Below are 17,733 nucleotides of genomic sequence, written 5' to 3' on the forward strand. Positions count from 1 at the left end.
AGAGATAAATGATGATCATGTTGAAGATGTTTCAGGAATTCAGCATTTGACAAGTGATTCAGACAGTGAGGTCTACTGTGATTCCATGGAACAGTTTGGACAAGAAGAGGTAAAAATGACACTTTTTAAAAAAAAAATTTTTTTTTAACATTTATTTATTATTAAGAGACAGAGAGAGACAGAGCGTGAGCAGGGGAGGGGCAGAGAGAGAGGGAGACACAGTATCCGAAGCAGGCTCTGGGCTCCAAGCTGTCAGCACAGAGCCTGACACACGGCTCGAACTCACAAACTGCGAGATCATGACCTGAGCCGAAGTCAGACACTTAACCGACTGAGCCACCCAGGTGCCCCGACACTTTTTAATTGGCAGATTTTCAATCTGAATTGTCAATTCTGAATATGTCAGAATTCAGTGCATAACTTCTGTTAATAGCAGATGTACATACACTGTTCATGGCTTTGAAGATATACCTCTAAAATTTTTTTTAAATATATAAACATTTGTATGTAGAATTATTTTTGTGAATTTAAAAAACGTATAAAATTCCTGAATGTTCAAAAATATTTCACTATTATAACTTGTTACTATATTTATATTTTTAAATATCCTGAGGGAGGTGAGATGGGGAGGCAGAAGGTAAACTTTATGCTAGACCCTGTGTTTGAAACGTTGACATACAAGAAAATCGAATAATTTTCAAATCTGTTCTACACACTGACTTCTTTTTTAAGTTTTGAAATATAATTGACATATGATGTTATATTAGTTTTAGGCATACAACATGTTGATTCAGTGATTCTGTACATTACTCAGTCCTCATCATGATAAGTGCAGTCACCATACAATGCTATTGCAATATTATTGACTATATTTCTTATGGTGTGCTTTTCACCTTTTTCACTCACTTATTTTATGAATGGAAGTTTGTATCTCTTAATCCCCTTTATTTCACCCATCCTCCCCGCCCACCCCGCCCCATCCACGTCTGCTTTGGCAGCCACTGGTTTCTTTTCTGTATTTAAGAGTTTGTTTAGATTTTGTTTGTTTGTTTTTTAGATTCCACATGTAAGTGAAATAATACAGTATTTGTCTTTCTGTGTCTGACTTATTTCACTTAGCCTAATATCCTCTATGTCCATCTATGTTGTCAAGAATGGCCAGATTTCATTCTTTTTCATGGCTGAGTTGATGTTCCATTGTATATGTATACCATATTTTCTTTCTCCATTCATCTATCAATAAACACCTTGGGCTGCTTCTGTTATCTTAGCTGTTGTAAATAATGCTGCAGTAAACATAGACGTGCATGTATCTTTTCAAATTAGTGTGTTCATTTTCTTTGGGTACATACCCAATAGTGGAATTACTGGAGTGTATGGTATTTCTATTTTTAATTATGTGAAGAAGCTCTATACTGTTTTCCAGAGCGGCTGCATCAATTTACATTCCTACCAACAGTGCACAAGGGTTCTCATTTCATATCCTTACCAGCACTTGTTATTTCTTGTCATTTGGATACTAGCCATTCTGATGGGCGTAAGGGTGTGGTGCTTTTTGCATACAGTAATGTTTTTATCTTGTATTTATATTACCTTGGTTTCTGTCCTTTCCATAGGGTTGATGGTGTGAAACCATTGCATCTCTTTGGTTTTACTGAATTTTGAACATGTTAGAAGACCTCATGCTTTCAAGGGCCTCATCTCACTTAACAAATTGTTTAAAACAAAGTCACCTTTTTTATTTTACAGTTTTTGTTTTCAGTCCAGTTTAAATAAATTGTGTAGCTTATAGATCCCTTTCTAAAAGGTTGAAACTTTGAAAGATTCAATCATTAGCAGTTACTGCTTTGTAGAAGCTAAAAATAGAAATGGTTCTAGAATAACCATTTAGTGGAATAGATAATGGATTGTAGGTACTGTTCTGAAACTGAAAAGAGATTTGGAGATAGGAAATATGTTTTCTGTATACATATATACATTCTTCCAACATCATTGCAAACCAGTAGACCATTACAGACCAGTGTACCTGGAATTTTGCTAGGTGGATTAGATTTCTAAGATTTTTTTTAATGATTACAAATGTTTTATTAAATATCCAATGAACTATGTACAACTTAGAAATATTTGCCATATATACTGTTTTTGTTTTTTTTTTTTAAGTTTATTCATTTTGAGAGAGACTGAGTGAGCGGGGCGGGGTTGGGGCAGAGAGAGAGAGAGAAGGAGAGAGAATCCCAAGCAGGCCCCACACTGTCAGCGCAGAGCCCGATGGGGGGCTCGAACTCACAAAATGTGCAAGATCATCACCTGAGCTGAAACCAAGAGTTGGCCGCTTAACTGACTGAGCCACCTAGGCTCCCCATATACCATTCTTATATATTATGCCCTTTGGCATAATAACTTGATTTCAATTTTTTCTTCTTCTTTGACTCCTTAATTTGGTGTTCTTCAGGAACATGACTACTCCCTTGGTTTCAGCCACTACTCATACACTGATGTTTTTTATCTCCAACCTATATCTCTCTTCTGAATTCTAACTGACCTATTAAACATCTTGCCTAGGAACCTCAATTTATACTTCTCTATAACTATACCATTGTCTCTGTTCCCTTGAGACCCTCTGTATATCTTATCTTGGTGAGTATCACAAAACCATCTGGTCTTTTCCTTTCCCGTACTTCCCACATTCAGTCTTCAACTCCTATTGATTCTCTAATCTCAGAAGTTCTCAAAGCAGCCTCTGTCCCACTACTACTTTATTGGTACAGGCTGTCGTCACTACTACACCTTTGACTTGGCTTATACTCATTCTGTAAGTTTTAATTCATATCATTTCTTCCAGGAAGTCTCCACTGAGCCCCAATATGAGTTAGGCACCCCTCCTGTGAGTTCCTATAGCAAGCACCCTTCATCCATCTTTTTCATAATACTTATCAAACTATGCTGTAATGATCTTACTTCTCTCCCTTACCAAGCTATTTCTTTCTTCATATTATCCTTAGACTTTAGCATAGTAACTGGAACAAGAGTAGTAGACATTTTTATAAGTCTCTTGGATGAATGACTGACTCATGAGAACAATTCATTGCCAGAACTACTCAATACTTTATTCATGGATGAATCATTCCTATCCCATTTCTTTCCTACATATAGGAGGCAGAAGGTGAATACATTTTTTAGAAAAATATTTTCTATCATAACATGAAAAAAGTTTTATAAAAACAGTAATTCTTCTATTGTCACAAAAACTTATGTTTATAGCTTTTAACCAAGTGTTGTTTTAAATTTGTAGTCTTTAGACAGCTTTACGTCAAACGGCAGACCATTTCGATATTACTTGAGTGGTGATCCCAATCAGCCCTTGGAAAGTCCTGGTTTTCCTGAAGATGTTCAAGGATCTCCGGGAAATGGCAACATTGGGGATATGCAGGTGGTAGCAGTTGAAGGAAAAGGTGAAGTAAAGCATGGAGGAGAAGATGGCCGAAGTAACAGTGGAGCACCACACCGTGAGAGACGGGGTGGAGAAAATGAGGAATTCTCTAATGTCAGAAGAGGGAGAGGTGTGTATTCTTTTTTGTTCTTGTTGACTGACTATCTTTAGAAACTAATTAGCAAAAAGTTTAGGTAAGGAGAGACATTAGAACTCTCAATTTACCAAGGGAATGTTAAAAGTTATCCTTCTATAATGTCTGACCACTTTTCTTTACACCTAGTTCTCTTCTTAGACTCTACCCCCCACCCCCAAGGCATAGTAGTGTGATCTCTGAAGGTATAGGAGAAAACATTCCTATTTCTATATCTTTTATGCAATTTTTTGAAGTAGCCAAATTTATGTCCTTCTTGAACAGTCAGTTAATGGTTCCTCCAAATGCCCCTCTGCTTTTGTTTCCTACTGTAGGTAAAAATTTGAATTGTGTCTTTTGCACATTTCCCGACTTAAGTCAAAAGATATTGTTTAAAACTGACAAATCAAGTAATAGAGATAAAAGAACATTTAACAATACAAAGGCAAACATTAGGGAGTGACTGGGTGGCATAGTTGCTTAGGGGTCTGATGTGTGATTTCAGCTCAGCTCAGGATCTCACAGTTTGAGGGGTCGAGACCCACATCGGGCTCAGCGCTGACAGTGCAGAGCCTGCTTGGAATTCTCTCTTTCCCTCTCTCTCTCTGCCCCTCTCCCCCACTCTATCTCTCAAAATAAACAAATAAACATATTTTTAAAGTTAAAAAAAAAAAGGTAAACATTAAGAATGATAATGTGATCAGGTAACAATAGAGTTGAGGAGGGAAGCAAAGGGTGTGTGTGTGTGTGTGTGTGTGTGTGTATATATATATATATATAAAAGTTTATGATGGTTTATAGTTAGGAATGAATAGGGACCATCAGAAAAGAGAATTAATGGAAAGACAAATACCATATGATCTCACTTCTAAAAAAACAAAAACAAAAGACCAAGCTTATAGACACAGAAATAGATAGATTGATGATTGCCAGAGGCAGGGGTGAAGGGGATGTGAAACAGGTCACGGGGTCAAAAGGTAAAAACTTCCAGTTATAAAATAAGTCATGGGGATGTAACATACAGCATGGTGTCCGTAGTTAATCAGACCTGTATTGCATATTTGAAAGTTGCTAAGATTGGGGCGCCTGGCTGGTGCAGTCATTTGAACATCCGACTCTTGATTTCGGCTTAGGTCATGATCCCAGGGTCGTGGGATCAGGCCCCATGGTGGGCTCCAGAGCTGAGCATGGAGCTTGCTTGGGATTCTTTCTCTCTCTTCCCCTCTGCCCCCTCCCTGGCTTGCAACCTGTCTTTCTAAAAGAAAATAAAAAAGAAAATAAAAAAAGAAAGTTGCTAAAATAGAAAAGTCTTAGAAATTATCACAAGGAAAAAAAAATCTGTAACTGTATGGTGACAGATGTTAACTGAACTTATTGCAGTGATCATTTTACAATATATACAAGTATTGAATCATTATATTGTACACTTAAAAAAAGGAAAATCCCTGCATAATTTCATGAGGTCATAAAAAGTTAAAGGATTAGCTGCATTTCTGATTGAAAAAAATCTACATAAAATAAAACGAATGAAGACGGGGAAGAAAAGAGAAGATTAATGGTATTAAGAACATTATTCTTAAAAATTACCATTTTAACATATACCAAATTGTGAGTATTTAATGAAGAAGAGAAAGATCACAACATATTACTAGAGCCATGGATTCAGATCCCTTTCTTTAGGCAATTTACCAAAATCGCATGTATGAAAGGCTTTCTATCGACAACCCTGACTTCACCCCGCCTACAAAACATTACAACTCCCAGCAATCACAGGGGTCCATACAAGTGGCAGCCCCTGAAGTGAAGCTTTGTGAGCCTTACGGTAAATCTGCCTCAGCATTAAACAAATCTTATTGAGCTTTTCTTTGTCAGGCCCTGTTCTGGATCCTGGGGATGCTATAGAGAACAGGACAAAGCCCCTCTTTTCACGGAGCTCATGTTCCAGTAAAGGGGAGCTGACAGTAAATAAGTAAATAATTGAGATTCTTTGTGAATGATAAGTGCTCTGAAGAAAAAAAAATGAGTAATTAGATAATGACTGGAGATGAGGATTTACCATAACAGGGGAATGGCCTGATTAATTCTGTCTTTGCGAAGGCTTGTTTGAAAGCTGACTATGACATAGGATATAGTAAAGTGAGCAGAGAGGAGAGTAATTCTCTAGTGTCATCAGTACCCATTGACAGGCCGTCACAGAATATATGAATCTCTTTTTTTTTTTTTGGAGAAACAATTTTTATTTTTTATTTTTTTTAAAATTTACATCCAAATTAGTTAGCATATAGTGCAACAATGATTTCAGGAGTAGATTCCTTAGTGCCCCTTACCCATTTAGCCCATCCCCCCTCCCACAACCCCTCCCGTAACCCTCAGTCTGTTCTCCATATTTATGACTCTCTTCTGTTTCGTCCCCCTCCCTGTTTTTATATTATTTTTGTTTCCTGAATATCTCAATCTCTTAAGGATGAAGGAAAAAAAACTAAGCCACAGACCAGACTTTCCACCTTTTTTCCCCTTGTAAATTCTATACCAATAGCTGAAGTGGTTCTTTTCTTGAAGAACCACTTCAAAATGTACTTCCTTTCAATACAAGAGCAGAGGTCTTCTTGAAAATGGCATCAGGGGTGCCTGGGTGGCTCAGTCAGTTGAGCATCTGACTCTTGATTTCAGCTCAGGTCATGATCTCGGGGTTCATGGGATCAAGCCCTTGCATCGGACTCTGCACTGGCAGGGTGGAGCCTGCATGGGGGTTCTCTCTCTGCCCCTCTTGTGCGCATGCTCTCTCTCTCTCAATAAATAAATAAACGTTTTCAAAAAAGCAAAGAAAATAACATCAGGCACAACACCTCAGTGTACTCTTTGAAGTTTAACTTGACAAACAGCTCTCATTCCATTTCTTTTGCAAGAACAAACACTGCTTGTTGCAAGCACAGCTTTGGGAATCCAGTTGCTGCTGTAGGGCTCCAGAATGCCAAAGGGCAATGAGGCAAACAGTTTCCTGTTTATTATTTAAAACGAAATAAACAAAACTTACCTATTGTATTAGCAAACATATAGAAACTCATAAACTCCATTTAGGCACAGTAGTGCTTTTTATATGCTGCAATATAAAACTGTTGCAGCCTTTCTGAAAAATACCTTGGTAACACTCATTAAGAACTTCTACTAACTTGTCATCCTTTGACCCAGTAACTCTCCTTTTTTGATTCTGTTTTTTCTAAAGAAATCAGCAGACATTTGGGCAAGAATTTATATACAAAGACATTCATTGCGGTGTTCTTTGTTTTTTGGTTTGGGGTTGGTTTTTTTTTTTTAACGTTTATTTATTTTTGAGAGAGAGAGAGACAGAGTGCAAGCGAGGGAGGGGCAGAGAGAGAGGAGACACAGAATCCAAAGCAGGCTCCAGCCTCTGAGCTGTCAGCACAGAGCCCAACGTGGAGCTCAAACTCATGAACTGCGAGATCATGGCCTAAGCCGAAATCAGATGCTTAACTGACTGAGCCACCTAGATGCCCCTGGTTTGTTGTTGTTTTTTTTTAATGTTTATTTATTATTTTTAGAGAGAGGCAGTCTCTGCACTCCCAGCACAGAGCCCAGCATGGTGCTCGATCCCATGAACCATGAGACCATGACCTGAGCTGAGATCGAGAGTAAGATGCTCAACCAACCAACTGAGCCACCCAGGTGCCCCATGTCAGTATTATTTGTAATTGCAAAAATTTGGGATTATCTTATCCAAAAGTGGAGAACGATTGAGTAAATTCATTCATGGCCATGCTGGGGAATTTGTGTAGCCATTTCAGTGTTTTTGTAATAAAATGTAAAAATGCAGATAAACATTTATGATATTTTTAAAGAGAAGAACACAAAATTATGTGTTGGGGTAATGCCTATTCTATAAATATATGCGTGGGAAAAATAATGAATGGATACATGACAAAATCTTAGTAGTGGTAAGTGTAATAGAATTTATAAAAAGAGAAATACATTTAAAAACCTTTTGGGTTTGGGGCACCTGGGTGGGCCTGTTGGTTAAGCATCCAACTTTGGCTCATGTCATGCTCTCACCATTCATGAGTTTGAGCCCCACATCCAGCTGTCTGCTGTCAGCCAGGAGCCTGCTTTGGATTCTCTGTCTCCCTCTCTCTCTTTGCCCTTCCCCCGCTCGTGTGCACACGTGTGCATGCTCTCTCTCTGTGTCTCTCTGAAGAATAAACATTAAAAAAAAAAGTACTCTTCGAATTTCTTCAGTCTTTTTACCTTATTAGTAAATAATTTTTGAAAATGCATCTGAAATATGTGAATTATATGCATTTTGTCATGTACTAGTGTAGTAAGTACATTGTAAAACATTAGCGAAGAGAATCTTTGATTATATCAATATCAGTAGAAGTAGAAGCTTCTATAGCTACTTCTTTGCTCCTGGTATTTTGTGTACTTCCTGATTGCTTCCACTCTGCTTTGGAGATTTAGATCTCAAAGAAATAACACAGGAAAATGAATAAAACACACTCTTTCTACTTTTATAAGAAGTATTTAAAACTGATTTTGCTCTCTTAAAATAGGGCATAGAATGCAACACTTGAGTGAAGGATCCAAGGGTCGGCAAGTGGGAAGTGGAGGTGATGGGGAACGCTGGGGCTCAGACAGAGGGTCAAGAGGCAGCCTCAATGAACAGATTGCTCTCGTCCTCATGCGCCTGCAGGAGGATATGCAGAACGTCCTTCAGAGACTTCATAAACTGGAAACGCTAACTGCTTCGCAGGTGAGCTTTTGAATTTGTCTTCTTCCACTGTTGATCCTGTATAACAGCATGTAAGTGTAATCTGTGCTGATCAGATTTATATAAATCAATGTAATGACTTTTTTTTTTTTTAATAAAAAGGATCTAGGGGCACTTGGCTGGCTCAGTGGATAGAGCATGTGACTCTTTATCTCGGGTTGTGAGTTTGAGCCCTGCATTGGGTGGAGAGATTACTTAAAAAATAAATAAAATAATTTTTCAAAAATAATAAAAAATAAAAAGGATCTACTTTTGAAAATATTGGTTATTTAAGAAAAGACTGATCCAAAAGCTAACTACCACTTCATAGAAAATTTTTCGAGTGTAAAATTACCAGTACCGTGTTAGGGGTAGAAGTAGGGTGCTTGGTAATAGAAGAGGAAGAGCTGTCAAGGGGCTCCTGGCTGCCTCAGTCAGTGGAGCATTGAACTCTTGATGTCGGGGTTGTGGGTTCAGGCCCCACATTGGGTGCAGAGATTACTTCAAAATAAAATCTTAAAAAAAAAAAAAAAAAAAGAGAGAGGCTCCTGGGTTGCTCAGTTGGTTAAGTGTCTAGACAGCTTAAGTGTCTAGACAATCTTGATCTTGGCTCAGGTCATTATCTCACAGTTCATGAGATCGAGCCCCGCATCAGGCTCTGTACTGACAACGTGGAGCCTGCTTCGGATTCATTCTCTCTCTCTGTCTCTCTGTCTCTCTGTCTCTCTCTCTCTCTCTCTCTCTCTTTCTCTTTCTTTCTCTTTCTCTCTGTGTTTCTGTCTTTCTCTCTCTCTCTCAAAATAAATAAATAAACTTTAAAAAAAGAGCTTGGGGTGCCTGGGTGGCTCAGTCAATTGAGCATTCAACTTCAGCTCAGGTCATGATCTCGCAGTTCATGGGTTCGAGCCCCACATCAGGCTCTGTGCTGACAGCTCAGAACCTGGAGCCTGCTTCGGATTCTGTGTCTCCCTCCCTCTCTCTGCCCCTCCCCCGCTTGTGCGTGCATGTGTGTGTGTGTGTGTGTGTGTGTGTGCGTGTGTGCGTGCACGTGTGCGCTCTCTCTCAAAAATAAATTTAAAAAAAAATTTTTAAAAAAGGATGTTATATAGTGCAGTTCAAGGAAGTAGTAAACCATAACTAGTGCTTTGGAGTTCATCATTAAGGAGTCACTCTTTTGTAGTAAACATTGTCCTCTATCTTGACTTCTTTTTAAAATGCTGTAGAGATAGTATATTAAGTTACCAATTCTTTAGTGTAAATTAGTTGTAGGATCAAAACTTTAAAGCCAGACAGGAATGTAGAGTCATAGTTTGATGTTCGCAGTTATTTAACCCTGGAAGAGTAAGAATATTAAACCTTTGAAAACGCACTATAGCAAGTCATTGCAGAAACTAAAGCAGAACCCAGGCATCCTGTATCCTAGATCAGTGCTCTTTCTGTACTGAATAAAACTAGACAGTTAAGTATGGAGGAGGTACTAAAGGAAAGGAAAAAGGTTCGGAGGAAGGGCTAGTTCATCTTGGTTCACAGTTTGGGGCTGGGCTGTGATAATCCCTGGATTTGGCTGCGATAATCCCAGGACTTGGCTGCAGAGCCTTCAGATGGCTGGCTACTAGTGCTGTGCCCCATTTGTCCTCTGACTTGTTCCTCTTGGAGTAATGTCTATTGCAGAAAAAGGCAACTAAACAGGCTGTCTGACCCATTATATAGTGCTGGGGGCACCTGGGTGGCTCAGGTTGGTTCAAGTCATGATCTCGTGGTTTGTGGGTTCGAGCCCCATCTTGGGCTCTGTGCTGACAGCTCAGAGCCTGGAGCCTGCTTCGGATTCTGTGTCTCCTCTCTCTGCCCCTCCCCACTCTTTCTCTCTCCCTCTCTCCCCCCCCCCCAAAATAAACATATATAGCATTGAAAAACATATATAGCATTAAAAAAAACACATATAGCATTGAAGCATCATGTTGTAAGAGATATTGTTAGTTAATTAAGATATTAAGTTAGTTAATCAAAGATGCGCTTCAGTTCCAAGATAAACAAATTAAATATAGATTCATTTAAAGAAACTACTACTGTAGGCTTTTTAAACAACTCCTATGAATATTTTAGCTTTTTTATCCTTTCAGTAACTCAGATTATCACAAGGTTTCTCTATTGTACATGTTTCAATGATTGTCAAGTACATTTTATCATCACTTAGACTGTGACTCTGTTGATGTTCATGAGTCTATGAACACCTTGTTGATTATTTGTATCTTTCATTAATAAGAAAATCTACTTTCTGTATTAGCTTGAGAAAAAATATATTTAAGGCCCATGATCTTATCAACTATCCCTAGATTAATACAAACTATATTAAAGAATAGCTAACCATGATGGAAATCTCATTCGTTCATTTAGTATTATTGAATGTTACTGTTCCAGTAGTCTGCCTTTTCTTATTCTGTGACTAATTATTTATTTATTTTCTATCCTTTAATTTCCAAAGCATGCTCACTCATATCTGACTGAACAATAGTACATAAATATCCTTTTACAATAGGCCAGGACATCCATTTTATCCCAATTACACAAAAGGAAATAAATGCAAAATAGTGTTACGTGACTTCCTTTCATGAAATTATAAGACCCTACATGCATATATATCTTTAAGTCCCTTTATTCCCATTCCATCTTTTTGGCTGAACTTTATTCATATAATATCTGCCCTTGTTATAGGACCCTCTCTTGTGGAAGGCATTAGTATCCAGTCACCCAAGCCAAAAGTTGTTCTCCATCCCCCACTTCTAGTCATCAAGTGCTAACAAGACATCTTCTTAAATCTTTCTGGAATGGGTCCCCTCTCCATTAGAATTCCCTTTAGAATTCCCTTTTCCAAGTCCACTTCTTCATAAGTGTGACGTGAAAGATTTTAATTGCTCTGCCGCAGTTTTCTTTAGTCAGAGGTGACAGCTCCGTGTCTATTCACTTTTGTAGTTCTTGTATCACGGTCATAGTCTTATCAACAGTAGCACAAATGTGGTTTTTAATCTCTTCCTGCTCTACAGCAGTTGGTTTAAAGCATGAATACAAAGTTTGATATCCAGACTTTATTGCTGACAATTCCTTTAAGAGTGTAACTGGATTTTTCTTGCTTGCTGTATCAGGATGATTAGTCTTGATTTCATATTCCAGCCTGTATCGAAAGTAATCCAGATCAGAGTCGGCTTTCAGGAACATCAGTTCCAGCTTATTGACCTCCACCTCCATGTTGAATAGTTTATGCTGTGACTTTTTAAAAGAGTAATTTGTATACATTTAATGTCTTCATTGGTATTGAAATTCTGCTAAAAGTTCTTTTGATTTTTTTATCTTTCAAAGTTTTCTTTTTCACTCTTGTCTTACATAAAACAAACCAAAAAAAGATTCTGACATGTTAAGGACTTTTTCCTTAAAATTTGCATTATTCACAGCAGCTCTTCCTGCCCGTGGGTCCTGTCCCCATGCTTTAATAAGATCACCTTTTTGCACCCCACACCCCCCCCCCGAAATTTTTTTTTGCATAATTCATTTGGATGAAGAAAAGAAGTAAATTGATGGCAAAGTAGTAGTAGATTGTAGAACTAAAGGAAATTTAGTTCAGTACCTCTAGTTCAGCAGATGAAGAAGAGATACAGAGAAAACACCTTACTTAATTGGTGGCAAAGCCAGTTCTATAACTAAACTTTCCAGATTTCTCATGCAGTGCACTTTCCATCACAGCAAGTGTCTGAGATTCATTCACTCAATGAATATTTGGTGAATGGCCACATACCAGATACTTTTCTGGGTTGTGGACACATAAATGAAAAGGGAGACAGCACTGGGTAGCAGACCTTAGAACAAACTACCTGGTTTCAAATCCTGACTCTGCCACTTATTTTTTTTTCGGCTTTTTTTTTTTTTTTTTTTTTTTTTATGTTTCTTTATTTTTGAGAGAGAGAGACAGAGTGTGAGCGGGAGAAGGAGCAGAGACAGAGGGAGACGCAGAATCTGAAGCAGGCTCCAGGCTCTAAGCTGTCCACACAAAGCCTGGTGCAGGGCTCAAACTCATGAACAGTGAGATCATGACCTGAGCCAAAGTCGGACGCTTAACCGACTGAGCCACCCAGGCGCCCTCTGCCACTTATTGTTTGATTTTCAATTAGGTTACTTTACTTTTCTGTGTCTCAGTTTCTTTATCTATTAAATGAAAATACTAATAATACCTACATCATAGGATTGTTCAGGGGATAAATTAAAATGCATAGTACAGTGCCTGGAACACTCATGTGACATTTACATATTGTCACATGAGATGATGGTGGTGACAATAACAATGATAATAAGACTGCTTGGTTTCTTCCCTCAGGAAGTTCACAGCCTTAGAGAGGACCTAATTTAAATAATTCTCTGTCTTCATAGTTTCTTTGCAGTGGTTACAATTGTGTGGGATTTTTCCTTTCAAAAATATTTTCAAAAAAAATTCAGTAATCCTTAGCTTAATCCAGGAATAGAATGGTAAATAGAATTTCTAACTATTTCAAAGCTACATAAAAGCCACTTGATACCAACAAAGATTCTTTGTTCAATTAAACTTCAGTCAGGGGCGCCTGGGTGGCTTGGTCGGTTAAGCATCCAACTTCGGCTCAGGTCATGATCTCAAGGTCCGTGGGTTCGAGCCCCGCGTCGGGCTCTGTGCTGACGGCTCAGAGTCTGGAGCCTGTTTCAGATTCTGTGTCTCCCTCTCTCTCTGCCCCTCCCCTGTTCATCCTCTGTCTCTCTCTGTCTCAAAAATAAATAAACGTTAAAATAAAAATAAAATAAACATTAAAATTTTAAAAAAATAAAAATAAATAAATAAATAAACTTCAGTCAGACTCTTGAACCTTCTCTTAGGCATCTCTTCACTTCTTCTTTGTAAAATCCAGTTTCATCAAGAACCCTGCTCAGTCAGTTTAACCAGACAGGCTCTTCAGCCTCTGCCTTCCCCCAGGTGCTTTCTGAACACCTGGGCCCATCTTCAGCAAGAATCCTGTTAGATCAGTTTAACTAGAATCTCCCTTACCCCTGATGTTCCCTCTTAGGAATTTTCCACCCACTGATCTCAGCCCTCCTCCTTACACTAAATTCTCCCTTGCCCATACTGTATTGGGAAATGAGCCCAGTCTGTGTCCCCCTGACTGTAGAAGTCCCTATACCCAGTAATAGCCCCTTTTCCCTTGAATAAAGTCTTCCTTACTGTGCTTTCACAATTGTCACTGATTGTATTTTTCTTTAACAACATGTATGGGTAAATATTAAAGCAAAAACTCGTACTGTTAATTATACAGCTAGTGTCAGTGCTTCATAGATATGAGCAAGGGTCCTTGGGAATCTTCATTTGCCTTTCCAGACCCTTTATTATTTAGGAAAAAAAATCCACTAATGATCAACATCTACTAAGGTAGAGTTCTGATTCTACCTTAGTGTTTGTTAGTAGTTGCTGCTTTAATGAAGAATAGCTGTGTCATCGCATTGGGATTTGATCCCCTCGAGTTCCATTCAAGATCACACTAATGTGACCTTGGATAAGTCATCATATACCTGGAGCCCAGTTTTGTAACTCTACCCTTTATTCCATTTAGTCTAAAGAAACATTTTAAGGTAAATCTCTGGGTTAAATATTGTTATGCCTACAAGGTACAATTACAACTAATATAAAAATCGTTACCTTGTCTAGATTCTTTCAGCACTTGGCAATTTGAGTATACTTCTTTAACACCTTAATGGTCTGTGAGGACTAATGTACCATCTAGAGGCAACTAAGAGTTTTACCAGTAGGGTATACTGGGGTCCTTGAGATCAAATTACCCACAACAAGTAAATTTAAAGCCTGTCTCCTCCCACCACTTCCTTCGGTTGTTTCAGCATACAGACCTCAGTGCTGTGCCTTGAACCTGCCTGAAGTCTTCCTCCCACCCTGGGTCTTTGTACTTGCTACTGCCTGTGTACAGAAGATTGTTCCCCCCTGTTAGCCACTTAGCATACAGCTTTCTTGTTTAGGTCTTTGCTCAAATGTCATGAAAGCCTTCCTTGTTCATTCTATTTAAAGTTTCAAGACGACTCCTCTAACATGTCTCATCTCCTCTCCCTATTTTATTTTTCTTTATGGTGTTTATCACTGCCTGATACACTGTATATTTTACTGATTTATTCATTATTATTTGTATCTCTCCATTACAGTTTAAGCTCCACTGGGACAGCACTTTTTGTCATTTTGCTTCCTGTTTTATGTCTAATGCCCAGAGTAGTAACTGGTACATAATAGACGCTCAGTAAATATTTGTTAAATGAACGAATGAATGATCTCATTAATTTTCATACCATTTCTCTAATGTTATAATAAATGGACAAATGGCACTAATAAGTTTCCAACAACTATTATAAGGAAACTTGTTTTGTGATCCAAATTGGGATATAAGTTTCCTAAATTAATTTGAAATTTTTCGACTTAGTTTAGATATCTCATTGAAAACCCTACAATACTCCTCCCCCTGCCCAAAAAAGTTAACTATGTGAGATGAGGAATGTGTTAATTCATTTGATTATTGTAATCATTTCACAGTGTATATACACATCAAATCATCACATAAATTTGTATAATTTATCAATTATAACTCAATAAAGCTGGGGAAAAGTTAAAAAACAAACCTCAACACTAACAGTTTATTTCTCAAATCTGCCATACCTCTTGTGTTACAACTTATCATGACTTTGCAACACAGATCTTTGAATATTATTTATAATTTTAATAAGAAGGCTGCGGTTTTCGGATATGTGTGTAAAAGGTAATTTGTATGGAAATTAAAGAATTAATAAGAAAAGTTGATTTATAATTTTTTTTTTTTTTTTTTTTTTGAGAGAGAGTGCATTAGTGGGGCAAGGGGAGGGAGAGGAAGAATTTTAAGCAGGCTCCATGCTCAGCATGGAGCCTAAAATTGGGCTGGATCTCAGGAGCCTGAGATCATGACATGAGCTAAAATGAGGACTTGGGACACTTTACCGACAGCCACCCCGGTGCCCCGGTTCAGTAATTTAATAACAGTATAAAAGAAGTAACGGTGTAGACTAATTTGAGGTTTTATTTTGATAATTTTATATAATTTGATCTGTAAAATATAAAATGTCAAAGATATTTATTTGACTAGCAATTTAAGGGACCTTGTTATTTGACCAGTATGGGTTTCAGGATAATCACAGCATAGTTAACAGAAAAATATAATAAACTAATATTTTGCCTTAAAAAAAAAAGATAGGAAATAGAAGAATTACTGTTTTTATTTTCTCATTTTGTCAAAGCTAAATCACTTTCACTTGTATTTATAGGCAAAATCATCAACATTACAGACCAGTCATCAGCCTCCCTCACAGGTAAGAAATTCTTCTCTTAAATCTAAGTCCCAGGGTTTCCAATAACTTACAATAAATTTAGATTATGTGAGGCTCTTAAAGTATTCCAGATGAAATCTACCCTTTAGAGCTTTGAAATTAAAATATATTTGTTATTGTTTAAGTCTAAAGTACTCCTAAAAGTCTACTTACTGAATTATGCTCTGAGATACTGAATATCTTCCTTCTTTAGCAGGACTGAGATTTGTTATTAAGTTGTATATTTTCTAAAATATGAATTAGGTATTTTTTATGTTTATACATGTAGTAGACAAGTGACCAGTTTATTTTATTTTCTCAGAGACCATCTTGGTGGCCCTTTGAGATGTCTCCTGGTGCATTAACTTTTGCTATCGTATGGCCTTTTATTGCCCAGTGGTTGGTGCATTTGTATTATCAAAGAAGGAGAAGGTAATGCTATGGCTTTATAACTCAAAATAGTATGCAAAATCTTATCTATAGGAGACAGAGCTTTCAACAGCAGTTAAGAGGACAGTTCCGTTTTATAGATACATTGTCATACTGAACATTCTGCACTGATCCTGAGACTGAAACTACCTTGGAAATGATGTCTAGCGGATTTCTAGGTACTTGTTAGACTAAAAAATTAGAATCTGATGTTTATTTTGGGCCCTTTCTAATGCTAAAGAACTCTAGACAAGGGGTAAATAAATAATGCCTGCATGCTGTCTATACCTTTGGAATAGACGTGGACATTCCAGAATATTTTAGCCAGGTGGTTGATGATCTCTAGAAATAGAGATTTTTCTAATTTGAGGGCCAAAATTCCAGTTTGGGATGCCAGGAGATACCTCAAAAAGGTATGAGAATAATAGATTGGGTTCCTTGAACGTGCTCTGAGATTGTCTAGGTTAGGAACCTAAGGCTGAATCTCTTGGGTCAAAGGAAATCCTTAAGGCATTTTTTTCCAATACTGTGTAAACTGAATTACATTCCATGGATGGGCATATAGACAATTGTTTACCTCACTGATGGCCTCACTTACTGTGTTTTTGTATTTCATCACCATTTCCCATTAAGTAACAACAGTTGGGGAGAAGAAATAGGGTATTTAACCTATTATTAAATAGGGTATAATAACATTTTAAGTGCTCTCTTAAATCTGTGCAATAGAGACACATTTTTAAAAATCTACAAGTTTAAATAATTAAGGGTATGTTCTTCTAGCACACAACCCAAGTTCCTAATTAACTACACTAACGAAAGCAGAAACCAGACATTTGCCCTTCGCTTCTCTAAAAGGGATAAGCAGCATACTAGTTACTGTAGACAGTGCTCATAGTTGATGGCAGAGAAACCAAAATGCATGGGGATTTGGATGGATCAGTCTTCCTGATTCCAGCTTATGTTAAGACAATTTTATTTATGTTCATAGAAGAACTAAATAAGTTCTGTGCCACATTAATGTTCTTCTAATACACCCACTCACTTGAAAAAAATTTCAGTAGGATTTCAGAAGCACAGATTGCTTTCACAGTATTATTTACCTCTTTCCTGAGGCATTTGTTACAGATGTTATTTCAGGTGTGTGTAAGATTTGTTAAGGGTTCAACAAACCTGAGTTTAAATTCCTTTTTTCTTTTTCTTTTTTTTTCAATTTTTTTTTTAATGTTTGTTCATTGTAAGAGACAGACAGAGCATGACGGGGGGAGGGGCAGAGAGAGGGAGGGAGACACAGAATCCGAAGCAGGCTCCAGGCTCTGAGCTGTCAGCACAGAGCCCCACATGGGGCTTGAACTCACTGCGAGATCATGACCTGAGCCGAAGTTGGACACTTAACCACCTGAGCCACCCGGGTGCCCCAGTTTAAATCCTTTCTAATTTTCACACATTTTACATTTCTCCTATGATGGTTGGGTTTAGTGCTACACAGTGCTTCAAATTTTAATTTCCCTGACAATTGGAGGAGAAAAGAACCAAAGCTTTTTTTCACTATGTAGTAAGAATGCTAGATTCAAGCAGCAG

General features: G+C 37.7%; 1 protein-coding gene across 5 annotated transcripts in view; it reads left to right on the forward strand.

The window, feature by feature from the left end:
* The window catches only part of ACBD5 (acyl-CoA binding domain containing 5), a 46,848-nt gene that overhangs the window by 23,632 nt on the left and 5,483 nt on the right, over positions 1–17,733 (forward strand). For all 5 annotated transcript variants that reach the window (XR_007456530.1, XM_049624731.1, XM_049624730.1 and 2 more), the window contains 5 exons: positions 3–109; positions 3,293–3,560; positions 8,129–8,328; positions 15,685–15,729; positions 16,049–16,158. Coding sequence is in view for 4 of the 5 variants with exons in the window: in XM_049624731.1 (XP_049480688.1) it covers positions 3–109; positions 3,293–3,560; positions 8,129–8,328; positions 15,685–15,729; positions 16,049–16,158 (730 nt within the window). In the remaining variant the exon portion in view is untranslated. The remainder of the gene's footprint in view (positions 1–2; positions 110–3,292; positions 3,561–8,128; positions 8,329–15,684; positions 15,730–16,048; positions 16,159–17,733) is intronic.

This window comes from Panthera uncia, chromosome B4 (genome assembly GCF_023721935.1).
Source record: "Panthera uncia isolate 11264 chromosome B4, Puncia_PCG_1.0, whole genome shotgun sequence".
Lineage (NCBI taxonomy): Eukaryota > Metazoa > Chordata > Mammalia > Carnivora > Felidae > Panthera > Panthera uncia.